Source organism: Giraffa tippelskirchi, chromosome 5 (genome assembly GCF_054371585.1).
Source record: "Giraffa tippelskirchi isolate mGirTip1 chromosome 5, T2T-mGirTip1v1.2.pri, whole genome shotgun sequence".
NCBI lineage: Eukaryota > Metazoa > Chordata > Mammalia > Artiodactyla > Giraffidae > Giraffa > Giraffa tippelskirchi.
The window spans coordinates 169,412,165-169,439,533 of NC_137279.1; the positions used below are offsets into that span (position 1 = coordinate 169,412,165).

The 27,369-nt window shown below is 51.9% G+C and overlaps 1 protein-coding gene and 1 long non-coding RNA gene across 7 annotated transcripts in view; one reads left to right on the forward strand and one right to left on the reverse strand.

Annotated features, from left to right (window-relative positions):
• The window catches only part of TTC39A (tetratricopeptide repeat domain 39A), a 46,995-nt gene extending 20,461 nt beyond the window's left edge, over positions 1-26,534 (forward strand). For 5 of the 6 annotated variants that reach the window (XM_081485533.1, XM_081485536.1, XM_081485538.1 and 2 more), the window contains exons 3-18: positions 4,061-4,192; positions 5,057-5,133; positions 6,355-6,422; positions 8,601-8,665; positions 10,755-10,854; positions 12,175-12,240; positions 14,180-14,288; positions 14,722-14,789; positions 14,872-14,931; positions 15,798-15,959; positions 19,733-19,824; positions 21,926-22,046; positions 24,163-24,274; positions 24,692-24,806; positions 25,716-25,832; positions 26,343-26,534. In XM_081485533.1, coding sequence (XP_081341659.1) covers positions 4,061-4,192; positions 5,057-5,133; positions 6,355-6,422; positions 8,601-8,665; positions 10,755-10,854; positions 12,175-12,240; positions 14,180-14,288; positions 14,722-14,789; positions 14,872-14,931; positions 15,798-15,959; positions 19,733-19,824; positions 21,926-22,046; positions 24,163-24,274; positions 24,692-24,806; positions 25,716-25,832; positions 26,343-26,466 — 1,588 coding nt within the window. In that variant the 3' untranslated portion in view covers positions 26,467-26,534. Of the gene's footprint in view, positions 1-4,060; positions 4,193-5,056; positions 5,134-6,354; positions 6,423-8,600; positions 8,666-10,754; positions 10,855-12,174; positions 12,241-13,748; positions 13,846-14,179; positions 14,289-14,721; positions 14,790-14,871; positions 14,932-15,797; positions 15,960-19,732; positions 19,825-21,925; positions 22,047-24,162; positions 24,275-24,691; positions 24,807-25,715; positions 25,833-26,342 lie in introns of those variants that run through there. The other variant, XM_081485539.1, reaches the window with a different exon arrangement.
• Positions 11,867-19,593, reverse strand: LOC145504507 (uncharacterized). Its single transcript, XR_014052257.1, has 2 exons — positions 19,274-19,593; positions 11,867-15,483 (listed from the first exon to the last, which is right to left on the reverse strand). It is a non-coding gene; the product is annotated as an uncharacterized LOC145504507 (long non-coding RNA).
• Positions 26,535-27,369: the final 835 nt, after the last annotated feature.

Consider the following 27,369-nt stretch of genomic DNA (forward strand, 5'->3'; position numbering starts at 1 on the left):
TGTACGTGTCGGGGAGAGGGTGGTGTGCACTGTCCTGGGATTCCTTTTCTTGAATGTTTACATCAGATCTTAGTTGCGGCACGTGGGATCTTTTGTCACAGCTTGAGAACTCTCTAGTTGTGGTGCAGGAGCTTCAGCAGTTGCAGCGCCCAGGCTTAGTTGCTCCATGGCATTGTGGTTGCTGGCCAGGGATTGAACTCACATCCCCTGCATTGCAAGGCAGATTCCTAACCCCTGGACCGCCAGGGGAGTCCCCTAGGATTCCTTTGAGAGAGGAAGCCAAGTCCCCTGCTGAGAGTAAGGGCCCAGGCTGGTGGTGGGGTGTAGGGGGTGACAGGGATTGAGAAAAAGTTGATGAGCAGTGTGATCCAGCTCAGGATGTGCCTGTCTGTGTGGTGGCGGCTTCCTCCCTTATTGCTCAGTGGCAGCGCTGTGGAGAGAGTAGGCAGTGTCTTGTTTTCTGGGCCCGGGCTCCTAACCAGTGCTGAAGGGGGCTGGGAGGCTCAGCAGTGAGGGTTTTGACAAGAGAGTGGGTGATATGAGGAAGTTTGAGGGGTCAAGAAGAGAGGACAGGCTGGAGGATCAGGCAGTGGGAGTGATGAGAGAGAGAGCTCAGAGGTGGGGAGTTTGTGGTTGGGAGGGTGGGTGTATCATGCAGGACCCACCTTGCTGCCCTCCTCTCCAGCCCACTCACCTCCAGGGGCAGTTGTATCCCCAGTCCACCTTCCATCACTCTGTCCTCACCCTTCTGGGACCTACTCCAGCTCTCTCCACCCCTGCCAGGCTGAGTGTCTCTGTTCTTCTGAGTGTCTCTGTCTCTGTTCCGTGGGTTGACGATGAGGTCAGGGTGTGACCTATGGGGTGCGGCAGTTGGGCACCCATGACCATTTCACTTGGCAGCACCTCATGAGTAGCCTCGTGTGCGTGGCAGCATGTGGGGTGCTGGGGCTGCAGGACTGAACAAGGTAGTGGCTGTTCTCAGGGCTCCTCAGGGAACCAGTGAAAAATAGTAAAGGGTGGTGCTGAGAGTTTTACGAAGACCCCAACTCATGTGGGAAGGGGCTGGTCAGGAAGGCTTTAGGCCCAGCCCCATAACTTAGGGTACATTGCAACATGAAAATGTAGAATCCTTTGTTCAAAAATTATTAAGGATTTCAAAACAATGACAGCAGAGCATTAACCAAGCATGGACCCCTGTGTGACTGCACAGATGGCACATCCATGAAGCCAGCCCTGGAAGTCTTCCCGGAGGAAGTGACATTTAAGCTGAGATAGGCTGGATGAGAAGGAGTCAGCCAGATGGAGAGGGCATTTCCAGGCAGAGAAACAGCCTGTGCAAAGGCCAGGCAGAGAACGAGGGCCTAGTGTATTTGAAGAACAGAGACACTCAGCCTGGCAGGGGTGGAGAGAGCTGGAGTAGGTCCCAGAAGGGTGAGGACAGAGTGATGGAAGGTGGACTGGGGATACAACTGCCCCTGGAGGTGAGTGGGCTGGAGAGGAGGGCAGCAAGGTGGGTCTGAGAGGCGTTGGGGGGCTTTTGTGAGGATGAAGGAAAGTGGCTTGGAGGGAGGGGGGGGTCTGTCTGCCTTCCAGCCTAGAGCAGCCTCACCCAGAGAGGTCCTCTGGAAGTCAGGGTTTAGACTGGGACTGCAGGGGGGTCCCCAGAAAGAGCAGTAGGGGTGGGATCAGAGTCAGTCAGCCTGATGGTGAGGACAAAGATGGCTGACAAGTAGCTGACAAGGGCCCGAGTCGTGGCTACTGGCAGGAGGAGGGAAGGGCTGGAGGCCACTGGGCTTAGTGGACCTCCAGGTGGCCGAGGAGTCCCCGATCTCAACATATGGCTCTTCCGATGGATCTTCAATGCTCCTCTTCTCTTGACAGCTGGTCTAGGCCTGGCAGAGACCCCGTGGGCATTGTGTCCTAGACCTGGGTCTAGCTCACAGGGAAGGGGATCATTGCTTCCAGCGGGCCGGTGAGCATACGCACAGAAAAGAACTTCGTGAAACGCAAACTAAACTGGGGTGCCTGAGATCTTGGGGGGCTGTGTTATACCTCTGTGCCCTGAATCCCAGTCCAGACTACAGACTTGAAATTCTACTTTGCCTGCCAGCTGCCCAGGCAGGGTCCCTCCTACTGGGCTGGGCAAGTGGAGCTGAGTCCTGGGCCTGGGATCTGAGGGTAAGGAGGGTGAGAGTTAGAGAGGCATGAGGAAGGGAGTTATCTGGGATGTGAATCTTTGTGCTGCCAGGGAAATCCTTCTGAAAGGAGAAAGTTTTTATGCAGGGCAATGACCCTTGACCCTGGCAGGACACAGAGGGACTTAGATTCATATTTATTGAGCATCAGCATTGTGGCCCCAGCCTGGATACCCAAAAGTCGTGGGAGAGAATTATTGTGTCCATTTCACAGAGGAGAAACCTGAGGCTCAGAGAGGCCTACAGAACTCACCAGGATCACACAGTTGGTAACTAGTGCCTGTGTCTGAGATATTCTGAAGCTTGAATTCTGTCCCCATGACAGGCTGTGACTTCCTTTTCACAAGCCATTGCCCTCCAACAAGCGGTTCTAGCAAAGACCTGGGAGGTGTCCTGACAGCTGCTAGGACCGGTTCTCTTCATAAACCTTTGACTTCTGAGGATAATATCACCTGAGAATCACCCAGAAGTAGAAAAGCAACTTAATTTACAGAGGTGTTTTATGAATGAGAAAGGCAGGAAAATGTGTGAAGTCGTATAATCTATAACAGTCTATAAACAGCCTATAAACCTTAGTCATCTCTGTCTCCTGTGAAGTTCCTAGCATAAGCCTGGCACTGAGAAGTTTGGAAAGTAATTAACAAGGGAGTGTAGGGAAGGGAGTGAAGACTGGTGCAGCAGCTACTGTGTGCCAGGCTAGGGTGATCCCTGGCCAGTCCCAGGGGGACTCTGGTGGAGCAGCGTTATTGTCCCCGTTTTGCAGAAGCATAAATCAAGGCCCAGATGTGTTGTGACTTCCCCAGGTACAGAGAGGGACTGGGTCCCATCCTTCCTTGCCTGTTGCTCTCTGCATGTGTTAGACTAAATGCTGTCCCTCTTCCTCCAACACCCTTTAGATGAGAGGTCTGATGCCGTGGAGGAGCAGGGAGAGAGGAGGGGGAGGCTTCCTGAGCCTAGCTTGCACTGTCACATTGGTGCTAAGACAGAGATAAACCCACACAGCTCTGTCCTTGAGGTGGCCACCGTCTGGGAGAGAGCTGAATGTCTGCTGACGTAAGCTCAGCGTGGCCGTACCTCAGGCATAGATGCCTGCTCCCTGGAGCGGGAGCCCCAGTGGCCCTTGAGGCATTCCAGCGCCTTGACAGATGAATCAGGGGGTGTGGGGTAGGGAACGGGCATTTCATGCTGTGGGAACAGCAAGGACAAAGGCCTGCAGGAGGGAAAGTGTGGAATTTTCTTGAGGTAAGCATGTATGGTTCAGTGTGGGTAGACTTGAATGTGAGCAGATGTTGAGGCGGGAGCAGAAGTGATAGGAGAACTGGGCTGGAGAGGTGGGCAGGACCTCAGCCCCCAGAGTTATCTCATGGGAGGTGGAAGCCCCAGGTGGGCTCAAGCAGAGACCGATGTGGTCAGGTGACGGGATGGGGAGAGGCAGGAGGTAATGAGGCCAGGCAGTCCAGGCACAAAGATGGGTAAGCCCGGGGTGGGGTTTGAGGGTAAAGGAAACCCTGCAGACAGGACTTGGGCTTGGCCTGTGGTGGATGGGGGAGAAGGCGAGAGATGGCTCTGGCGCAGGGAAGTACTGCATCAGGTCAGCATGCTGCTGCTGCCATCTGTATAGAATGAATGAGAAACTGAAGTTCAGATTTGGAGAGTCACTTAGGGCCACGCAGCAGAAAGAAGAGGAGCTGGGATCCAAGGCCACCTGAGCATCAGTGGAAGGGTCAGCTGTTGGGCGAGTCCATTCCGCTCTCTGGACCTGTTTCCCCCATGCATGATGGGGGAGGGGATGGTGAATGATGACATGGGATCAGCTATCTTGAAGTTCTAGGGGTTGATGCTTTCATGTCCCTTCTCTCTGGCAGAACCAAGGAAAGCATGTACCACTCGCTGACTTATGCCACCATCCTGGAGATGCAGGCTATGATGACCTTTGACCCCCAGGACATCCTACTTGCTGGCAACATGATGAAGGAGGCACAGTCACTCTGTCAGAGGTCAGGTCCATGGGGCAGGCAGGAATGAGGGGTTGTGAGGCATCCTTTTGCCACTTTGGCCTATCCCAGTGCCTAAAATGCCACTATTAGTCCTGCTCCTTTTGGCTCAAAAGTGTGTCCCCCAAGTGCTCAAAGCTGTCCCTGATGGCACTGCCTCAGGAGCCACGTTGTCTGAGCTGGTCACTGAGGGCTTCCGGGGTCAGACTGGATTGGGAGGAGATGAATCCTGGCTCTGGTCATGTAATAATTCTCTGACCTTGGGCAAGGCCCTCTCTGGACTCAACTTTCCTCATCTGTAAAATGGGTGTGATAATAGAGTTGCTGTGGGAACTGCATAGTTGTTGTTCAGTGCACATTAACTGCTTGAATGCATGAACAAACAGACCCTCAGTGTTTGTGCACAGGTAGAGTCATCTTTCACTGGGACACACTCCAGCCTGACCTAGGCCAGTCCCTGTGCTGGGCTCTGTTCACCCAGATAATCATCAGGCCCTGGCCCCTCTGATGCCTGAACTGCCTGCTCAGGGAGGTGCAGGCACAGACAGTGACAGCTCAGCATGATGCAGAGCAGCTCATGGGGTCATGGGAGTCCAGCCTGAGGAGCAGGAAAGGCTTCCTGGAGGAGGTGACATCAAAGCTGGGTCCTGTGGGGTGACCAGGAACAGGTCAGGTTAGAGGGGACAGGGGAGGGGGCTCCATGCGGAGGCAGCAGCAGGGGCAAGGGCATGAGAAAGCCTGGATTTGGGGGAGTTGCCAGGAGCTAAGTGTGTAGAGTCCTCTGGGAGGGGCAGGGTATGCTGCTGGAGGTGCCTGGGCCCCCTGCTCACCTCCCTGAATGATGTGAGGCCCTGTTTTTCTCTGCAGGCACCGGAAGAAGTCCTCTGTAACAGATTCCTTCAGCAGCCTGGTGCACCGCCCCACTATGGACCAATTCACAGAAGGTGTGGCATCTAGGGTGTCCTCTCAGCCCACTGACGCCAGGCTGCCTGGTTCCAGCCTGGCCTCCTCGTTGTCACCCAGGGGGCCGGGCTCTGGCCCAGGCACTGAGACACTGATGGGTTAGACCTGGGGCCTTTTGAGGACTGCTCTCATGTGTGGGGGTGGGTGGGGAGCAGGTAAGACTCAGTTACCTTATGGCATTACCTGCTGAGGACTGCAAATTGAGGAAAGAAAATGCTGTCAAAGGAGCTGTCACTTTGCTCCTCAGGCTATGGTGGACTTTGGGCTGTGTGTGCAGTTAGGTTTAGTGGTTTCAAGACTGTAGTGATCTCAGGTGCCCCAGAGGGGACTGTGGTTTTAGAGCCTGACACCCTGTGATGAAACAGCTGGGGGCAGTAGCAGAAAAGGTCTGGGCTGCCAGAGCCACATTGCATCTTTGTGCCATGACCACATGAGGCAGTTCTAGAGGCGGCAGCAGCCAACCATAAGCACTTGGGGACCCTTTAGTGGGAGTGAGGGGCAAATGGTCATCCCCACCTCGAGAGCCCTCGATGGTTCCAGCACAAAACATTGCCCTCGATGGTGTCTCTCTCCTTCAAACTTTCCATGGCTCCGTGCTGCCCACAGGACCAAATCTGTAAGTCTCCACCAGTATGTAAGGCCCTTTCAGCCAGACTTCTGCCCCTCATTTTTCTTGTCCCCTCAGTCTCTCCCCGCCTCACCTCATTTCAACCTTCTGTGGCTCAGCTGTCCCCAAGCATCTGAGTTGTTTGACTTTCCTGGGCCTTTGCCAAGAAAGCTCTTCCTGCCTCATGCTTCCATCCCATTTTCAACTGAGATAGCCTTCTCCTGGAAGTCTTTCCTGACTCCTCCGGCTGTGTCAGTTCTCCTTCCTCGCTCCCACAGCCCATGGCTTCCCTGGTTTCATCCGTTCATCCCAGTGCCCTCGGAGTGTTGGCACGCAGCACCTACAGTGATGCCTGGAGGGCAGGAGAACAAGGCCCAGGGCCCTGCGCTGACTTCTGAGGGGTGTGGGGAATGTAAGCTAACTGGGGACAGTGTTGAGTGCCATGTGTGAAGGAACCTGGCGATGGGACTCAGGAGGCAGTGGGCAGGTGCTGACTCCAGCTCCCTTTGCCTTTTGGGAAATGATATGAGGAGGTGACCCAAGTCTCCTGCCAAGAGTCCCAGGAGGCCGCAGGGCTTTGGTTTTCTCCCCGCAGAGGAAATCCACGCTGAGGTCTGCTACGCAGAGTGCCTGCTGCAGAGAGCGGCCCTGACCTTCCTGCAGGTAGGAACCCGCTTCCTGTAGAAGCAGCCTGGGGGTTTCAGAGGGTGGAGCATTACATCTTAGCCTGAAGGATCTAGAGAAGCCATGACCTGTGGTTGATGCGAGGACCAAGGCACAGTTACCCCAGCACTCCTGGCCCTGGGCAGGCTCAGCGGCAGAGGTGACGGGCTTTCCCCCTCCACAAGGGGCACACGTGTTCCCGCCCACTGGCAGGGTGCACGTCCACCTTGTGACTGCTGTTTCCTGCTGTTTTTGTATCACGGGGCTGACAGACATTGTCACAAAGCCTGCTTCACATGTGATTCATTCATCAGACAAGTCGGAATGAATCAAACTTGATTCATTGAAGAACTTGACTTGTAGCACCTGCAGCACACCATACTTTATATATACATTGCAGGGTTGTCGTTTTTACATACCTTATACACATTGCATATTTGTTTCTATCTACATTTGCATATTTTATTTAACCATCACCTCAGGCCTGTGAAGGGGAGAATCAGGGGGAAGGACCCACCTTCTCAGGGTCATATGGCTAACAGACGGCAGAGTTGGGGTTTAAACCAGGTCTGGCTGACTCAGCCTAGAGTAGGAAATGGCAGCCACGCTAGTATTCTTGCCTGGAGAATCCCAGGGACAGAGAAGCCTGGTGGGCTACAGTTTATGGGGTCACAAAGAGTTGGACACAACTGAGCACATGCCTTCTGGCTGACTCAGAGCCTGTGCTCTTCACTATAGTGGAAATTGTGAGACTCATGACCCCTTGGTTTTACCAAAAAGCCTGGATTATAATTATAAATATATGTGCATATGTATTCAGTCTCTTCAGTTTTGTCCAGCTCTTTGCGAGTCCATGGACAGCAGCCCGCCAGACTCCTCTGTCCATGGGATTCTCCAGGCAAGAATACTGGAGTGGATTGCTGTGCCCTCCTCCAGGGCATCTTCCCGACCTGGGGATTGTCTCCTGCATTGCAGGCAATCATCATGTAAATAGATGTATTGGGGTGGGAAAGGCACATATAAATTTTATTGTTGGGATGTTCTTTATTTTTGTTAGTGATGTTTCTATCTTTTTGGACCTCAGATGATTAGAATTGGATTAATCCTAGTTCTTCATCAGGATCACCATGAATGGCCTTTTATTTCCTTTGTGTACTCTATTATTATACATAATAAATAAACACCCATGAACCCCCTACCTCCACCCCCACCCAATCAGAGAACAGAACCCTGCTGGCAAGCCTCCTTGCCTCCTTCCTCCCTTCCCCCTGGGGAAACCACTACCTGGAGTTTTGTATGTATCATCCCCACCCTATTTTTTTAAAAAATGGTTTTTCAGCTTCCTATTCATGTCTGAACACCAAATTGCTATGTTTTGGTTGCCTTTGAGTTTCTTAAAGCCTCAAACTGTGTGGGACTTGCTTTTTTTACCCAGTCACACGAGGCTGTGTTTAATACTCCCTGCTGTGAACACACCAGTTTGTTTATCCATTCTCCGGCTAAAGGACATCTGGGTTGTTTCGGTTCTTGGCTACTGTGAACAGTGGTGCTATGAGCCTTCTTGAAATACATCCATTTTTGTTGGGTGTATACTTGGGAGTGGAACTGCCAGGGATTGGTGCTTCTTTTTTTTTTTTTTTCCTGCTGCGCGTGGCATGTGGGATCTTAGTTCCCCAGCCAGGGATCAAACCCCTGCCCCCTGCACTGAAAGTGTGGAGTCTTAATTGCTGGACCACCAGGAAAGTCCCCAGGTATTGGTGCTTTAAATTACAAATGTGATAAATACCTGCTTGTTGTAAAAAAACACAATCCAAAACCGAAAGTCTCCCTTCCTTCCCCACAGTTCCTCTACCTGGAGGAGACACGGTTAACTGGTGGGAGCATCTCCTCCAGGCCTTTCTCCAAGCACATAGTACATGTACCTGTGAGCCTGGTAAAGGAGGTTGTGGTCCAGCCCTGGGCATTTTGGAAGGCTTGTTTGGCAAGCAAGACCCTCGTCTTAAGTTCCCAGGCTAGAGTGGGATGGTCTAGTTTAGCTGACCTCGGACCCCTACCCATGCAGGGCCCCTCATAAAGCGAGGCCCAGGGAGAGCCAAGAAGGATCTGGAGCCTTGATGATCCTCTCAAGCCTGTGGCTAACCACCCAGGCCTGGTTCTTAGCAAGTCTCCCTCCTGCAGGACGAGAACATGGTGAGCTTCATCAAGGGCGGCATCAAAGTTCGAAACAGCTACCAGACCTACAAGTGAGTGGGACTGGCCTGGAAGTGGGGGGTGGACGTGGGGGTCAGGGGGCACAGTAGAGCGCAGCATCTACTATCCTGTGCCCCTCAGGCTGCATTGTGGGAGGTAGAGGGTGCTGGCTGGAGGCAGGAAACCTAGAATGCTGTGTGACCTCACATTTCTGCAACCTCAGGACCTCCGTTTTCTAGAATATTATTCCCCTGGTTTTCTGGGTGTATCTGCTCATTTGGTCCCCCCAAGTGCTGTCTTTGTGCCTAACTCTGAACTAGGGAAAAATAAGACATATTCTCTACAAGCAACTTGGTCTGACTGGGGTAGGAGAAAGATGCAGGACCAATCATTTTGAGAACAGCAATAGAATTCCTACACATCCGTTAAGGCCCCATCCAAATGCCGCTTTCCCCATGAAGCCTTCCTTTAACCCTCTAATACATAGAAATGGTGCTTATATACACACACACCCTCTCCAGACTGGGAGCTCCTCGAGGGCCAGATAGGTTATTTCCGTGCTGGGTCAGATAGGTTATTTCCGTGCTGGCTCAGCACTGGGCCACACATAGGGCAGTGTTTATGGAGCAAAGAATGAAGACTTAATCCAGAGCACTTCTGCCCAACATGGTCCTGCAGTCCTTGTCTGTAATTCCCAGACCAGGAAAGCTCTGAAAGTAATTAACCCTCCCTCCTGCCCCCAGTTTGGCACTGAAACTCCTTTTCCATTAAAAGTTGACTTGAATTGACTCGAGACTGTCGTCATTACTTTGCCCACTTAATGTGACAGTTTCCCTGTGGAGACACATGAGGTTGATTTCAAGGTATTACTGGGGTATAACTCACCATGCAGTATATGGATACCATGTTCCTTTGTGTGGTCTCTGCTGGAATTGCTCAAGGAAACTGGACATGTGTTCTGGCCCCTCTAGTCTCCCTACCTGCTGCCAGAGTGATGTTTTCAAAGCACAAACCTTGTCAGGTCACTCCCTGCCAACTCCTAAGACCCTTCTTGCTCTTAGAATAAAGTCCCAAGTCTTTGCCGAGTCACTCCTGGGAGCTCTGTTTATTCTTGTAACCACATCTCCTGCCCCACTCCACCTCAGACATTTGGGCCTTCCCTCAGTTTTTCAAACATGCCAGCTCATTCCTACCTCAGGGCCTTTGGACATGCTGTTCTCTCTGCCAGGAACACTCTGTGCAGGCTAGCTCCTCATTGCTTAGGTTTCAGCGCAGATGTCAGCCCCTTGAGGAAACCTTCCCAGCACCCCAAATGAGGTCAGGCTCCAGGGTTCCCCCCTTCCTCTGTGACTCAATGGGGGTCCGTCCCTGAGAGGGGACGGTTGTGAAGATAGCAGCTTGACGGCTTTGTGCCCTGCCATCCAGAGAAGCTCAGTCAGTGTTTGCTGAGTGAATGCTCTTAAGATGCTCATGGCCTGGGAAGGAGGCAGGTACCTCTTTAATTTCCCTGTCCTGCCCCAGGCGGACTGGCATATGTATGTGCTCGGAGTTATGGGTCACCAGAAGGAAGATTCTGACCAAGAAACTCCAGGAAGACATCCTTAAGGAGGTGCTGTTGGAGTTAGCCCAGTGTTCTTCATCTGGGGCCAGTTTTCCCCCCATGAGACATTTGGCAATGTCCAGAAACATTTTGCTTGTCACACTGGGGGAGGCCGCTCCTGACAGCTCGTGAGTGGAGGTCAGGAATGCTGCTGAACTTCCTAGGTAGGATGTGCAGAACAGCCTTCCTCTGCCCACATTTGAACAAAGAATTATCCAGTTATCCAGCCTAAACTGTCAGTAGTACCGAGGTTGAGAAGCTGTTCTAGACAGAATGCAGAGCACAAGCCAATGCCTAGAGGTCGGAAGAGGCGGGTGTGTGAGAGCTGATAGAGCTGAAATTCAAGAGCAAAGGATGTGCCATTACGGTGGGAGATGGGGCTAGAGATTCCTCGAATATAAGCTCTCTGAATTGCCAGACAGTTACACATCCACCACCAGGGAGTTCTAAGGTCAGTAAGAAGTGGGGGCCACTTGGGCCCAGCTGGAAGGGGATCCAGCCCCCCCAGATGTGGCTGAAACAGGCTTTGTCTCCCTCCGCAGAGAGCTGGACAGCCTCGTGCAGTCCTCACAGTACTGCAAGGGGGAGAGCCACAGGCACTTTGAAGGAGGCGTGAAGCTCGGCGTGGGAGCCTTCAACCTGGTGAGAGGGCGGGGGCGGGCCCTCCCCGTGTCCAGCATCTGGGTTCAAGATTAATCTCCCCTGCACATCACTGCCCTACACTGGGTCTCTGCCGGGCTACTGTCCTGGGCCCCAGGGATGAAGCAGACACACTGCCAGCCTAGGGGGAGCTCACAGCTGGGGTGGGAGTGGGGGCTAGCCATGGCTCCATGGTCCCTTCTGTACATTTCTTCCAAGGTAAGTTGAAGCTTGGAATCAACTATGGTGACAGTATTTATAACACCAGAAATTGACAAACACAAGACATCAGGGCCTTTTCCTCCCCAGAAAGCTGGGGTTAAACATTGACCAGTGGCCGGGAAGGAGACAGGCCAGGAAACAGCTGGTTACCCGTGGGGAACAGAGGCAGGACTTCTTTCTGGGGGAGCTGGGGAAGGTTCCGGGGAGCAGAGAGTATCTGAGCTGGATCTTGAAGGATCCACAGGCAAGGGAAGTTTTCCAGGTGGAAAGAGCATTCTAGGCAGAGGGAACAGTGTGAGCTGAGTCAGGGAGGCTCAGAAGGGGTCTGCCTGCTCCTGGGAGGAGGAGCTGCTCTTGGATGATTTCGACTTCTGGCCCTGCGTGGCCAGGGACTTACCCCAAAGTGTGTGTGGTGGGCGGTGGCTCCTCCCCTATAGGCAAAGCCTGTTCAGATGGGGATGCCTGCCCCTCTCTGGGTTTCAGATTCTTCATGTGTAAGATGGGAGCAGTGATTCTGGCCCAAGTGCTGAGACATACAAGCTGCAGAGTACAGCAGGTACTTTAGCAGGTTGTAGCTGGACAGTCTTGGGTTCAAGAAGTGGCTCCACTTTTGATCTGTGGAGCCTTGGGCATATTCTGTCACTTACCTTATGCCTCTGTTTCTCCCTCTGTCAAACATAGCAGTAAATCCCTTCTTTGCAAGACTGTTCCAAGATTCAATGCAATGACAGAGATCCTGGTACAAAGCAGGGATTAAGTGTAATAACAATAGCTAACTGCTAGGTGCAACCTCTGTTATGTGCTTCAAGTTTATTAATGGGATCCGTCCGGTAGGGGCTATTTTTATTTCCATTTTACAGATGAGGAAACTGAGGCAGAGAGAGGTGGCTGAGCTGGGAATGGTGAGACTAGGATCGAGATGCAGTCTGTTCCTTATTGTCATGCTGTAATGCCTCTCTCCATCGGGGTGGGGCTGGGGGCGGCCTCATGGGCATTCCAGAGATGGGCCTGCACCTCAGGGATCACCCCCAGGATTGTGGAGGTCTGCAGTTGGGAGGGGCAGCCCCCGCCCCTCATGGGTCTGCCTGCCTCTCTCTTCAGACGCTGTCCATGCTTCCTACCAGGATCCTGCGGCTGCTCGAGTTTGTAGGGTTTTCAGGAAACAAGGTAACCACCTCCCTCCTGAGGCTCCCAATCCTCCTAGCCCCAGGGCCGGAGCTCAACTGGTAGGGTGTGGCTGAGGGGCTTTGGGGCCTTAGTGCCAGCCTTGGCTCAGCACCCCCTTTGGTGTGAGACCCTGGACAAGGCCCAGGCCTCTCTAGGCCTCAGTCTGCTCTCCTGCAAATAGGACCGGTGATTGCTACCAGGCTCTTCTCAGGGTGGAGAAGGCTCTAGGGTGAAGGTGGGCATGAAGAGCAGCTCCTCGGGTCCTTTAGGGGCCTGGGGTCATCATTTCTATGTTTGGCAGTTGTTAGGAACCTGGTCCTTCTCCCCTCAGATAGCCTTGAGCAAGTCCCTCCCCTTGGGACCATTTTCTTGTCTGGGAGATGCCCATGGGGAGCCCTGCTGTGCATTGGGCCTTGAGGTGCAAACCAGAGGACTCAAGAACCCAGAGGCTTTACTGAGGGCAGGAACTTGATTGCCGGGTAGCAGATCAGGGAGGGCTCCCTGGTGGAGGAGACCCAGAATGGTACAAGGAGCATTAACCTGGAAGTCAGGAGCCCTGGGTCTGTCCAGCCTCGTCCCCTTCTTCCTGTGACTCTGAACAAGGACCACCGACTGCCCTCTCCACTGATCAAGTTAGTGTTTCTCCAGCTTGGACTTTCTCCAGCCTTTCCTGATTTTTGCCATGTGCACAGACTTCTATAGTGTTATTTATGTATTATTTTCCTCAAATGTGGTTCTTATTTTTGTTAAATTTATCGAAGGGAACATTTCCACACAGAGAACCCATATTATGTGGCATGGTAAGAGCACGAACATAACAGTAAATACTACAGGACCAAGCAGTCTTACTTGGTCCACTAGATTGTGTAGCCTGTTTCTCTTTGTGTGAAAGACTGCTTAGAGCAGGGAGATGCTGCACGCTCTAGCAACACACTGAGGCTTTCTCCTGTGCCCTGAGGACAGACAAGCACTGGGAAGGGCCGCTCCTCACCTGGGGCCCTGTGCTTCTTCTCACCTGTCCCAGGACATGTACAGGCTTGGCTGCCATCTGTGGTGCGTGGCCTGGGCCCAGGGAAACAGTCATTAGAGGCTCTGAAAGTCCCTCTCAGTTTTGTTTTCTTTATAAGAAGGCCCTTGGGTCCTGAATAGGATCTCAGGATGATGATGAAAGAACATGAGATAGTCTGAGAGGTGGGACAGGGTGGCCTCGCCAGGAAGAGAGGGTGGCAAGTCCGGAGCAAGAGAGACCTCCTGCACCCACCAGCTCTGGCTTTGTCTTTATCCCAAAGTCAAGGGGGCTGTGGAGGGTTTGCAGTAGGGGTGAGGCAAATTAGCTGTGTCTATTAGAAAGATCAGGAACGCACTCTAGGATAGGCAGTGGGGCAGAAACTGCCGGTGGTGATACAAGTGTAGTCTGGCTTCTTGCTCCTCCCCAGGCAGGTTCTGGAGCCTTCTCCTCCTGGGAGCCTTCCCAGCCTGCAGTTTCTATGGCCCTGTCTGTGCCCCGAGTCTGTGTTTAGGATTATCTGCCTCCTTGACATTTCTACTCCCCCACCAGACTTGGGGCTGCTCGGGACCTTGGCGCCCACCATGGGGACTGAGCAGGTGACTATAGGGAGGAATGGGGAAGGGGCTATTAGGGAGGTAGGGGACACCCTCGCCTTTGCCCTGGCTGTGGCACTGGTGTCCTCTGCCCCCAGCAAGATGGCTGAGGCATGGAGAGGGACAGCCTCTCGTTCCTGGTTACACAGCCTGGGAGCAGCTGGCCCCGCCTCCAGGGCTCCAGACTCGGGGCCCAGCGCTCTCTGGTCCTTTCTGCAGCAGTGTTGCCCTCACAGCTGTCCAGTGACCCCCCTTCCCCTCCCCTGCCCCAGGTCCTGGGGTAGAGCTGGGGGAGCTCAGGCCTGGCTGGCCTCAGCTGTCCCCGTCTTTCCGCCAGGACTACGGGCTGCTGCAGCTGGAGGAGGGGGCATCAGGGCACAGCTTCCGCGCCGTGCTCTGCGTCATGCTGCTGCTCTGCTACCACACCTTCCTCACCTTCGTGCTTGGTAGGAGCACCCTCCCGGCGAGCACTGGGGCCTCTGGGCTTTGACTGCCTCTAAGGGTGGGGGTGAGAGGGCAAGGGGCTGCGACCCTGCTGGGCCCCCAGGACCGGGAAGGGGCCCTGAAACCAGGAACAGCAGAACCGCAACTAACCAGGGGCCTGGCCTGTGGACCACTCACTTCTTTACAGTGTGACTGGGTTCCAGACTCGATTTTCTCATCTGTGAAATGGGGGTGGGCCCTGCCCACCTTGTAGAGGGCATGAGGATGCTATCAGTCCTAGCATCTTATTCAGTCCTCACATCACCCTGGAGACAGAAAAGTTATCATCCCCATTTCACAGAGCAGAAATGGAGACCCTGAGAAGCCCCTGGTAGGTTGCCAGGAGGCTCACCAGGGAGGATGGTGATGTGTCCTGTTGTCCCCCACCTCCTTCAGGCACCGGGAACGTCAACATCGAGGAAGCAGAGAAGCTCTTGAGACCCTACCTGAAGCGATACCCTAAGGTGAGCCTCACCTCCTGGCAGACACCTTCAGCCCACATGGGCCCTGTGGACCCCCCACAAACCCATATACGTGTCATTGTAGGGTGCCATCTTCCTGTTCTTTGCGGGGCGGATTGAAGTCATTAAAGGCAATGTTGATGTGGTAAGTAACGGGGGTCTGAGCCAGTGCTGGAGGCCCCTCAGGGCTCCCAGGTCAGTAGGACTGCAGACACACAGACAAATAACAGGCAGACAGGGAGGGGGGCCTGAGAGAAGACCCACAAAGGGAGCGGGCCCAGGAGAGGCACTGCCAATGACGGGACAGTCTGGGAGGGCGAGGGAGGAGGCAGCAGTGGTGGTGAGTGGGATTTGACAGGGAGAGGGAGGAATACAGCACCCTTGGGTAAGGCAGAGAGGTGGGAGGATCCGCTGTCCAGGGCAGGGTGACAGGCTGGAACCTGCTGCCAGGGGTGAAGCAGGCACCTGGACGGCCTGACTAAGGATCTGGGCTCCAAGGTGGGAGGGAGCCGTAGAAGAGGTGAGAAAGGGGAGGCTTACCATCCTGGCAGAATCCCCAGCACTAAGCCAAGGCCCAGGACAGACTCTGTGACTCGGAGTTCTGGCGCCTCCTGCTGGTCCTGGCTGTGGTTCCTCAGGCCAAAGGACAGATGCCCCCGGTCCAGGTCACTTTGTGGAAGCTTTGGAACCCTCTGCTCTGAGGCAGAGACATCATTATGTCACTTTAACACTTCCCACTGCCTGTTATAGCTCTGTCCCACACCCTTTTGCTTTGTGCTGAAAGACTGGAGTCCCTAGGAGGGTTGGTAACTGGGCCCAAGGTCATATAAGACTTTGAGGGTAGAACCGGGACTGGGGGCCACACCTGCTGTCTCCCCGATGCTGCTGCTCGCCCCCCTCCTGAGCCTGGCACGAGGCTGGGGCTGCTGTGGAGCTGGGCGGAGACGGAGGGCATGGCGGGGGGCTGGGGCTGGGGGATACTGGCAGAGACTCAGTGGCAGGTACCCACAGGCCATCCGGCGATTCGAGGAGTGCTGTGAGGCCCAGCAGCACTGGAAGCAGTTCCACCACATGTGCTACTGGGAGCTGATGTGGTGCTTCACCTACAAGGGCCAGTGGAAGATGGCCTACTTCTACGCAGACCTGCTCAGCAAGGAGAACTCCTGGTCCAAGGTGGGCTGACACCATGTGTTGGGTAAACAGGGAGACCTCAAGACCAGCCTAGATTGGCCATGAGCCCCCAGACCAGGACCAAACCCCTAACTGAACACAGACATCTCAGCTATAATTTAAGCAAAACCACAAATTCTGCCAGACCTCAGGGTTGGAAGGAACTAAAGACCACGGGAAACAGGTGACCTTTAGAACTACAAGGTGTCGAGATTTTTAGCCATAAGGACAGAAGTGTCACTCACATGGTCTATGTGAGTGTTGCCCAACAGAACTTTCTGTTACAGTGAAAATGTTCTATGCTGTCCAGTGTGGGAGCCCCCAGTCACATGTGCACGCCAAGCTCTTGAAATGTGCGTGCTGCAACTGGGAAACTGAATATTTTCAGTTTTATGAGGGTGAGAGACTTCCCTGGGCCACACAGCAGTTGGTGACACACACAGGATCTGAAGACGGTTTTGTGTGACTCCAAGGCCTCTGCTTTTCCCTTGCTCCTCAGTTCCCCTGAGTAGGCCCAGCTTGCCCCAAGACCACCTTGCTGTTGAAGGCACTTCCTCAGGCCCAGCCCGTGGGCCCAGCATTCATCCGCCATCCCTCCCCCTCCCAACAAAGCCTCCGGGAACCTTTTTAAATTAAAGTGATCTAGAAGCCTTCTTGTGAAGTGGGGCAGGCAGCTGGGCCTTCTACCCAAGGAAGAAGAGACCTCAGGTGGCCACACAGCTGCTGTGAGAAACAGAGGGAGGGCTAGGCCTCCCACGTGTCAGCAAGTCTGGCTGTGAGTTGGCTCAGTCTTCAGCTCTGTGGCTTTGCGGTGGTCAGCCCCCCTCTCTCTGCAATGCTTTTTTTAAAAGGGTTTCCTGTGAAAGTAGGTAGGGGTTGTGGCACCTCGAGTTCTGGGGCCTCATTCATCCCTGATTTCCAGCGCTTGGCTACTAAAGTCCGCTGGCTTCCAGCTCTCGGAGTTGGCCCCTCTGCTCGGTGTCTGCCTGTGCTAAGCTGGGTCATCCCTGTGGGCCTTTCCCCTAGTGCTTACAGCCAGAAACCAGGTGGTGACAACTGTGTGCTCAGTGCTATAATGGGAAAATCTGAGGGGAGCTCAGAGGCAGCCCTGAGCAGCCCAGCCAAGAGGATAGGAAGGCTTCTGAAAAAGATGTCTGAACTGAGAGTCTTGAAGGACGAGGAATTAGGGTGGCAGAAGGACACCCCAGGCCAGGATAACTGCAGGGGCACAGGCTGGGAAGCTAGGGGGCTGCCAGGAGGTCCTGTTTCACCAGGTGAAGAGCTTGTGGGTGGGAGTGCAGGGGCACTGTGGAGGGATCTTCCCCCTCTAAGCTACACACTGGAAGCTTCTTGGGGACAAGGACTGTCTGCCGGCACAGAAGCTAGTAGAATAATCCAGCAAAATAAATATGTGGAATCAGTAGGCAAACAGGTAACTCTGAGAGACAGGACTCCCCCTCAGGCAGGGTGGCTATGGCTCTCCATCAGCATGGCCCCATAACATCCCTTAGTAACTTGGATGCCCATGGCTCTCACCACACTAGGTCACTGCATCCGTCCTAATTCCTGTTGACTCAGTCCGGGCAGGGGGCATGGTTGGGGAAGAAGCTCTGAGATGAAGCCCACAGCTGAGCCTGGCAGAGAAGGGACAGTAGGATCCCAGGCAGAGGGACAGCACAGGCAGGGGCCTGAGGTGAGTTTAGGGAGTGATGGGGAAGAGTGCCCCGGAGGAGGAGCCAGAGAAGCAGGTCTCCAGGGCCCTGAGTGGCTGTTGGGGCTTTAGCCTGACAGTGGGGGAGCCCTTGTTGCTTGTGGCTTGTATTTGTGCTTTAAGAAATTCATCCTCTAGTTGCTGGGCACACTCACACGCCAGTCCTGTTCTAGGGCAGGTCATCTACAACTGAACAAAGCAAAGACCTCCCCGAGGCTCATGTTCTAGTAGGGAGAGAGACAAGAAGCACAGATAGATGATGTGCAGTGTAAGATAACGTCAGGTTCTGGTTAAGTGCAATAAAGAAAAATTGGGCAAAGTGTGGGTGCAGGATGTGGTGAACAGTGTGGTCAGGAGGGGCCTGCCTGAGAAGACACCAGAATGGAGTGAAGGAACAAGCCAGGCTGACATCTCCGTGAAGAATGTTCCAGGCCTGGTAGATGTTAGGACAGGTGTAGAATGAAGCTGAAGCCATGAGTTGATATATTCTGGAAACAGCCTAGAGGCCAGTGGGTGAGGGGGCACCAGTGGAGAAGAAGCTGGAGGGGAAATTGAGGGGCGGCTGCATTGGGCCTCGCAGGCCGTGACGGGGAATGTGGACGTTCTCCCTAAGTGTGATGGGATATCACGAGTCAAAGAGGGACTGCTGTGACCTCATTTTAAAAGGTCCTCATGGCAGTGGTGTGGAGAATGGCTGGCAGGGGCAGGAGTGGGAGCAGACATCAATGAGGAGACCACATGGACTAGGGCAGTAGGAAGACATCCCTGGAAGCCTGGAGCAGGGAGACGTGTGGAGTGATAGGGCCAGGCCAGCGGGATTCAAGAGCTCTGTGGGAGGTAAAGTCCTGAGGGCTTGGTGGCTCAGTACTGGGGCGAGGGAGAGGGAGAAGGCACAGGTGACACCAAGAGGTTAAAGACGGGATGGGGAACAGATTTCACTGAGGGGAGCATCTTCTTAGCACACCCTGCAAAGACCAGGTTTTCCTCATGTTGTGAAGGGCAGACTGAGGTGTTGAGGGCAGACTGGAACTGGGAGCAGCCCTGGATTTCAGCATGGGTGGGGCTCCCAGGTAGAGGTTGCTTTCCACCTTCTCCTAAGACTAGACTCCAGGATGTCCGGCTCCCTTCCCTCCTCTACCCTCTATGCTTTGCTGGGTAGCAGCCCCAGGTGGCAGGAGCTGTGGTTCAAGACTCGACCACTGGAGGGCAGCGCAGAGCCAGGCTCCTCTGGCATTGAACTTCAGGCAAAGTGGAGCGGCTTTCAGGGATAGATCTCTGAGATGGGGGTCGAGGTTGGGGCTCTGTAAACCACCCCTTTCTTGTCAGTGGATCCAGTGGGTAGGCCCTTGAAGCCACACAAACGTGGGGTCCCTCCCAGCTCTGCCCCTAGCAGCCCTGCGGTCCCAGGAAGCAGAGGTAGGGTACAGATTCCTTTCTGGCATTGTCTTTGGGATCAAGTGATATATGTAAAGTGCCTGGTACACAACAAGGCAGTCTCACCAAGGGACCCTGAGATGAACCCCAACCCAGATCCCTGCCCCCCCTGGCCTCACACTTCTTGTGTATTCCATGCTTTATGCTACCCACCCATTTGTATCCTACTTACACACATCTCTGCCCTCCCTTTGATCGGGATGTTCCTTTTGCCTGGAAGGGCCTTTTTCTGTTTCTGTGAATCTTCCCATTGGCCTTCAAGGGCCCAGTGTGAAGTGGCTGCTTCCCTTTGTATCTTCCCTGAAGCCCCTGCTGCCCCGTCTTTGTATCTCCATCCTGTCCTCAGCACCGCCTGGTGCATCCACTAGTTGCTTGAGCCTGCCCAGTTGCTTCAAAGTAGAGAGGTCGGGTGCTTAGACATGGCCCATCATGGATTTAACTCCTAGGTCATGTCCTCAAGTTGTTTCAGCTTCCTCACCCAGTTTCTCCCCTGGGGTTGGGGATAATATGATGTTAGCTATTAATACTATGCTGGTCCGTAGTGAGGTCACAGTGAGGTATTTGTGCCAGTTTAGGACTGTGATTTGGAGGGCAGGTTGCTCACACCTGACTGTTGCTCTGCCTCACACAGGCCACCTATATCTACATGAAGGCCGCCTACCTCAGCATGTTTGGGAAGGAGGACTACAAACCGTTCGGAGATGATGAAGTGGAGTTGTTTAGGTGGGTCCGGCCATTGCATTCCATTGTAGGTCTCAGCCAGGCTCTGCCCACAGCCACCCTGAGCAGAGGGAGATGGGGGGGGTTGTCATCCCCTGGGCCCTGAACCCCCGGCCCTCCCCAATCCTCCCCCCACCCCATGCCAGTCATTGTTGCCCACCTCCACCTCCTCTTGCTGCTGCTGTTAGAGCCCTTTGAATCTGTTCAGAATTTTTCTTTCACAGAAGTGGCTTTGTCAACATCATTTCCACTGTGCCTCTTTCATCCAGAGTGTAGCACAGATATGGACACAGGTCCAGAGAGTTTCCTTCTGCCGAGTTAACCTGATAGAAAAGCAGAGTTGGAATCCTATAAGCAGGATTAAATCTAGCCTCTGCCATTTGTTACCTGTGTCATCTGGGACAGTTTCAGCATCTATAAAATGGGAATAACAAACTCAGCTTTGCAGGGTTGTTTTGCAAATCAAATAGAGAATAGATTTAAAGAGTCTGGAGTAGGGCCTGGAGCCAATAAATGGTGGCTGTTTTTATTCTTACCTGCACTGCTGTTTGCCTTTTGCGAAGAGCCTAGAGCAGGACTCAGCCATGGCAGGCCTGAGGAGGGAGCCCAGGGCTTTCCCCCAGTCATGGTGAGGGTTGGCCCCAACTTGCAGATATGGAAGTGAGTGTAACCATTGCTTCCTGGGCTGTCACACTCCCAGGGTGCTATCATTTACTGAGTGACTTAGTTTCTTCATCTTATGTAACTCCTGTAGAAGATCTGTGAGGGTAAGAATCTGGGGGGAAATAAGAGTTATTTTTCCTCCATCCTTCTAGATTCTTGGCTGAGACCCTCATAATAAGATTAATGGAAAAGCAAACAGAAATTTAATAACGCCTGTATGGGAGAGCTGGAGAAGGAAATGGCAACCCACTCCAGTATTCTTGCCTGGAGAATCCCAGGGACGGTGGAGCCTGGTGGGCTGCCGTCTATGGGGTCGCACAGAGTTAGACACGACTGAAGCGACTTAGCAGCAGTATGGGAGAGACCCAGGAAAATTGAGTTGACTCTCTGAAATGGCCCAAGCCATTACCTTAAATGCCATCTCCAGCTAAAGCAAAAAAGAAGGTTTAGTTGGATGGGGAGCCAGTTATGGGAGGTTTTCAGGTAAAAGAGAGGGTATATGGTTGTTATGCAGATTTTAGTCTCCGCCTTCTTCATTGATAAGTTTCTGGAGATTTAGTCTTCCTCCTCTTCCTGGTCCAGAGAAAGACATCTTTACAAATGGACATTTCCCTTGTAAATGTCTCTTACAAAAAGGTTAAATTCTACTAGATTTTCAGAGCATTTTGTGTGCTTGCTGTTTTCTTAAAAATAATCAGCCTAAAATAACCCTTATGCCAAAGATGCATATTTGGGGGTAACAACTTCTCCTTTTCATATCATTGTCTCCATTTTAGGGATGAGAAAGCAGGCCCAGAGAGGTTCCACAATGAATAAGTGGCAGAGGTGTTTGGTGGGGACCTCACAACTAGGTCCAGCTGTTTCCTGGGCCTGCATGGCTCAGGTCACAGCCATACCCCCATGATTGTGGCAGAAATTCAGGGCAAGGCAGAGCTGGGTGGATAGGGCCCCAGATGTAGTCTTGCTCAGCTGCATACCACATTCTACCCTTGGAAACAGCTGAGGAGGCCGCAACTCACATGGCCAGAGTTAATGAAAGGTTTGTGCTGTGTGGTCTTGGGCAGGTCCTTCCCTTTATGAGTTTTAATCTCCTCTGTGAAACTAGGGTCAGACTTCTGCTGGGCCCTCAGGAAATGGGGGCTGGGAGTAGAGAGGGACAACTGGAAGGCAGAGTAGGCCTAAGAGGTGGTGGTGGTGGTCATGTACATTCTCACCTCTAGTTACTGGTGCAGAGGAGCCCGCCTAGCCATAGGAAGTGGTCAGATCTTGCCGCAGGGCTTATGAAATTAGGCCGTAGCTGCAGGCTATGAATCCAACACTCTCATCATATAGATGGGGAAACTGAGGCCCAGAGAAGGGTCAAGCAGAGGCTGGGCAAGTTGGGGACTCTCAGTTCTAGCATTTTCTTGCCCTCTCTCCACCCTCCTCATCTCTTCCACAGAGCTGTGCCAGGCCTGAAACTCAAGATTGCTGGGAAATCTCTACCCACAGAGAAGTTTGCCATCCGGAAGTCCAGACGCTACCTCTCCCCTAAACCTATCTCATTGCCCGTCCCTCCTCTGGTGGGTAGGAGGGTCTTGACTGGTCCTGAATTCGTTTGGGATTGTGGGGATTAGCTGAGGGCCAGGGATATAGCCAGTGACCCTGGAGGGCGTGGATGCAGGACAGAGACCTTCATGACCCCAGGGCCTGGAGAGGATTTTACAAATCACCTGGCCTTGGGTGAGGGACACATGAGTTTGAGCCTACCTCCACCTCTGAGAAAGCACTGGTCTACTAGGGATGGGGGTGGGCAGACAGGTGAGCAGGCTGCAGATGCCTGAAAGCAGAAAGCGCAGCTCTCCTAGATAGGCATCTCTCAGCTGTTTGTGTTGCTATCCTATTTCTGTCTTGTCACGATTTTAATTATTGTTTATACTGTTCCCCCACCATTGCCCCAAGCTTTTCTGAGGCTGGGACCCTTGTTACAGTCAATTCTGAAATAACAGTAATTGCTGGCATTGTTACTGGGCACATGCTGTGTTCAAGGCTCGTTACACCCATTGCCTATTGCCTCATCTGATCTTCACAAAAACCCTCTTAGGTGCTGGTGGCATCTCCATTTTACAGAAGGGGATAATAAGGCCTAATAGATAAGTAGGAAGATAAAATATAGATAAGATATAAGTAGAAAGATGAAATATCTTGTCCAAGTCCCATAGCTGATGAGTTAGAATCTGAACCCAGGCAGTCTGTTTCCAGAGCCCATATTCTGAATCACAGTTATGATGTTAATTCCATGCATGATCTGAGCAGGCATCAGAGCAGGTTCTAGTTTGTTGAGAGTCCTTGTTATTCAAATAATAAGGCAGCCAGAAAGGTAGGAAGGGTGCTGCTTCAGAGACCTGGCTCTGCTGTTCACTAATTTTGTGACCTTGCATATAGGGTCCCCTTTCCCTTAATGTAAATATCTACCTTGCCCATTTCATAGAGCAGGTATGAAAATCTGCTGATAAAAACTTGCTAAAACACTGCAGAAATTAAAAAGTTCAATATTTATGTAGAATTTATTTTAAGCTTATATCCTGAATATCTTTAAATAAATTTTGAACTATTTTATAGTTCAAAATAGTATACAGCTTTTATACAATAGAAGTATAAAATACAGCTTTTATACAATAAAGCTGTCATCAAATGGGGGCATATGTTGTAAGGAGGGGCAAGGAAAGCAACTAACCGGATATTTAGGGGAGAATTTCCAAAACTGTAACCTGCAAGATGCTATGTGTGCATAAAAGATTATTTCTGTGATTAAATACGTTTGGGAAAGACCGGCCTGAGCAAAGTTTACATGCTGTAGACCTTCTTGGAGCCTTTATATGCTCATCTGCACGGTAGGTCTCTGAGAAGAAGCTTGAAGATGCGGTTTTTCCCTGTTATTTAGCCACAGAACTCTTTTAGACCATGTAGTGATTTAATAAGTACTTGTCAAAACTTAAAGTCCCTCCCTAGAACATAACAAAAACTATAAAAAGACTTTCTAGAACTTTATGTATACAAATCACTGTCATGTCCATTGCTTGGTGTGATAGTTTAGGAAATGCTAATCTAAGCTAACAGAATTACTAGAATGAAAATTTAGTATTCTGAGCTTCCTGGCAGTTAAGGCAAAGAAAGAAATCATATGTTTCATAGATGGAAACTCAGGCCCAGTGCTTTAGTGAAATAGGAGAGAAGGTAACTTGGTCTTAAGCCCCTGAAGAGCTTACGTCAACTATGGTTCCTCCCGTACAGGAGGCCCTGTTAGCTGGAGCACACTCTCCCTGGAGAGTGTGGGGCACGACCTTGTTCTCAAAGGATGGGAAGTTTGGACAGAGAGATTGGGAGAGTGTAGACTAGTGCCCTAGGGATCCAGAAACAGAAACGTAATTGAAAACTATATGAGGAGAAGAGTGAGAATATGGATCCATCTTAAATTCTCACAGGGGTAAGGAGAGATCTCGATAATAAGTAAGAGATAAGAATCCCCATCACTCCCTCAAGCCTACAGCTTCAAAGGCTGGGCTGAGACTTGTCATGGAAGATTAGAGCTAGAAGGGCCTTTAGTGATCCTGATCTAAGCTACACATTTTATAGACGGAGAAACTTGAGGCCCCACTGGGGAGGAAACCTAGGACTGACTTGCTCCCCTGCCCCTAGGAAATGATGTACATTTGGAATGGCTACGCTGTGATTGGGAAGCAGCCGGAACTCACAGACGGGATCCTTGAGATTATCATCAAGGCTGAAGAGATGCTGGAAAAGGGCCCAGGTGACTACCCCCAGGCCATTGAACTGGCCAGGCTGGGTCTGACCACAGGTCTTTACAGTGGAAGGTTCCCTCTACCAAAAATGTCCTTCCTTACTTCTCTACCCTGGTCATTGTCCTCTGCCTTTCTAGGCTGATTTTCAGTGACAGCTCCTCCAAGAAGTTGTCCCTTGTCCCCCAGGGAGCATCAGGGCCTCTGCTGGGCTCCCACAAACCATGAGCTTCCTTCAGTCAGTCCTGATTTCACTGTATTATCATCATCTCAGTATCTGTCTTTCCTCCCCAGATGTGAGCTCCCTGAGGACAGGGACCATGTGTGAGCCATCTCTGTGTCCCCAGGGCCCAGCACAGAGTAGGGGCTCCATGAGTAACTGTTGAGAAAATGAACAAAGCTGTCTTCCCTCACTCCCCTATTCTCAGAGAATGAGTACTCAGTGGATGATGAGTGCTTGGTGAAGCTGCTGAAAGGCCTGTGTCTGAAATATCTGGGCCGTGTCCAGGAGGCTGAGGAGAATTTCAGAAGCATCTCTGCCAAGTAAGTGCCTCTGTGGCTGCTCTCACTCCAGATGGCCTACTGCTGGGCCCAGGGCTCCAGGGTAGCATTTTCTGGGTTTCTTTTCCCATATGCACACAAGCACAGTGCCTGACTCTGGCCTACTCCTGTTTGCTTCACATGTACTAGTTTCTATTTTGTGCCAGGACCCTTCTAGGCACAGATCATTCAGACCTTGTCCTCCAGGGCCACAAGACTGCCCTGCCTATCTGCAGCGTTTCCTGTGAATGGTGCCCCGTGGAGTTTGTAACTTAGGATCTCTGTCCTTGGGGAGTACAGATATTAGAGAAACAGCTATAGGTTAACTTAATCTGGTATGGTGAGGGCTGTGTTAGAAGAAAGCAGAGAGGCCAGCAGGTGCCAGGAGGAGGGACCTAAACCTAATGCTAGACACCAGGAAAGGCTTTCCAGCAATGCCACTTCAGTTGGAAAGTTTATCAGGCAGAGAAAGCAAGGAAAGAGGAGTTTTAAGTGGAGTAGGTAGAGCATGTACTAATGCCTGGACACAGGAAAGACACCTGAGGTCGGGTGACAGTGGTCAGTCCTTCCCTGCTTGGGTGAAGTCGTAGAGGGAAAGGGTTGCAGATGAAATGAAGGACGGTGGTGGGGGTGGGGGCAGGATTGGGGACTGAGGTGGAGGTGGGCCTAGGACATGACGTGAACCATAGGTCAGGGACTTGGGGCCCCAGGTGCAGAGGACTGGAAGGCTTTGCTGTGGTTCTCAGTCTTTCTAAATAGTGGGAACCTTCTAAGTTGGAATTCAGGTCAGAAAACCCCACGAGACCATGAGTTGGATCCTCCCATTTGGGAGACACTCAGGAGACTGACAGACGTGCCCAAAGGATGTCTCAAGAGCAGAACCTGTAAGCCATGTTTTCTTCTGTCCTACAGTGAAAAGAGGATTAAATATGACCACTACTTGATCCCAAATGCCCTGCTGGAGCTGGCCCTGCTGTTTATGGAGCAAGGCAGAAACGAAGAGGCTGTAAAACTCTTGGAAACTGCCAAGTAAGGCTTGATTTGCCTTGGTCTGGCCTTTGTTCCCCATGAGCTCAGGGGAGGCAGAGGTGCCAGGCAGCAGTGTGAGAGGGTGCTGGCAAAGGCAGTGTAGGCAGCCCAGAGGCTGGGCCCATGTCCCGGGGGAACCCAGCTCTCACCTGGTGTAGGGAGGCTTCTTCCGTAACTTACCAAAGAGGAAATGAAATCCCAGACTCAAGGGCTGAGTTATCCAGGGTCACACCGCAAGCTGCAGGGCTGGTGTGAAGATGCAGGTCTGCTGCTTTCTAGTCTATGGATCTTGAAATCATTCCTTCACACTGTGCCCCAAAGGACCAAGAGTGGTTCCAGAGGGCATGATAACAGGTAATCCCTATTAAATTTAAGCCCAACTCTTTCTTTAAACAGATAGGGATTAGCCTTTAAAAATATTCCTTGGCTGGTGGGCTCCCACAGCTCAGACTAAGGGAAAAATCACAATCTGGAGCAGCTTCATGTGTCTGATTCTCTGGTCTCTTCCAGGCAAAACTATAAGAATTATTCCATGGAGTCAAGGACACATTTTCGAATCCAGGCAGCCACACTCCAAGCCAAGTCTTCCCTAGAAAAGGGCAACAGATCTATGGTCTCATCAGTGTCCTTGTAGTTTTGTGCAGCAGTCTCAGGCTGGAAGACAGAATCAGCTGGACAGAGCTCCTGGAAACATTTCAAAAAGAACCCCTCCCCCTGCCCTGCCTTTGGGGTCCACCGGTGCTCCAGTGGGACAGCACGACATAGGTGTCTGTGCAGAAGTGAAGCCAGCGTGTTCACCAGTGTGGCCAAGGGCTTTTGCCAAGGCCAGAGCAGGTGGAGCTCCCTGCCTGCCCTGTCACACATACGGGTACTTGTTTTTCACTGTGATGTTAAGAGAATGTATGAACAGTTTACATTTTCCTTAGAAATACACTGATGGAATCAAAGTTGGCTTTGGGGAAAAAAAACCCACCAACCAACCACCTGTATGTAAATCATTGTTAAGACTTCAGTGAGGTCTCAGCTTCCAAGGCTGGAAGGACCCAAAAGAGGATCTGGACCTCAGGCTTTGAGATTTCTGAGGGCTAAACACAGAGGTTTCACACAATCCCACTACCTTACTTCTTACAGCCCCTTTGTAATTCTGCAATTGAAAAAAACAATCAAACATGTCTTTTTAGTGAGATAATCTTGAGTCCATTTGTAGGAAAAAAACATCGATTTCCACTACTAAGGAATGGTGATGATATCGAGGCCTGAAGGAAGGGGAGCCCTTTCTGTGCCAAAGCCAAGAAATTTGGCAGGTAAAGTTTCTCAGACACTGGTCTGCTATACGCCAAACTGAAACCACTGAGAATGATTTATGAAAGATAAAAAATCTTCTATACTTCAAGGTACATTTATTTACTGATAGCATTTTTCTTAGAATGGTTATTCTTAGCCTGTTTATGTATGTTTTAGATTTTTCAGTTAAGAGAAAAGATATATTTCAGTAATAAAACTTATACACTTCAGATATCATGCAACATCTATTTCA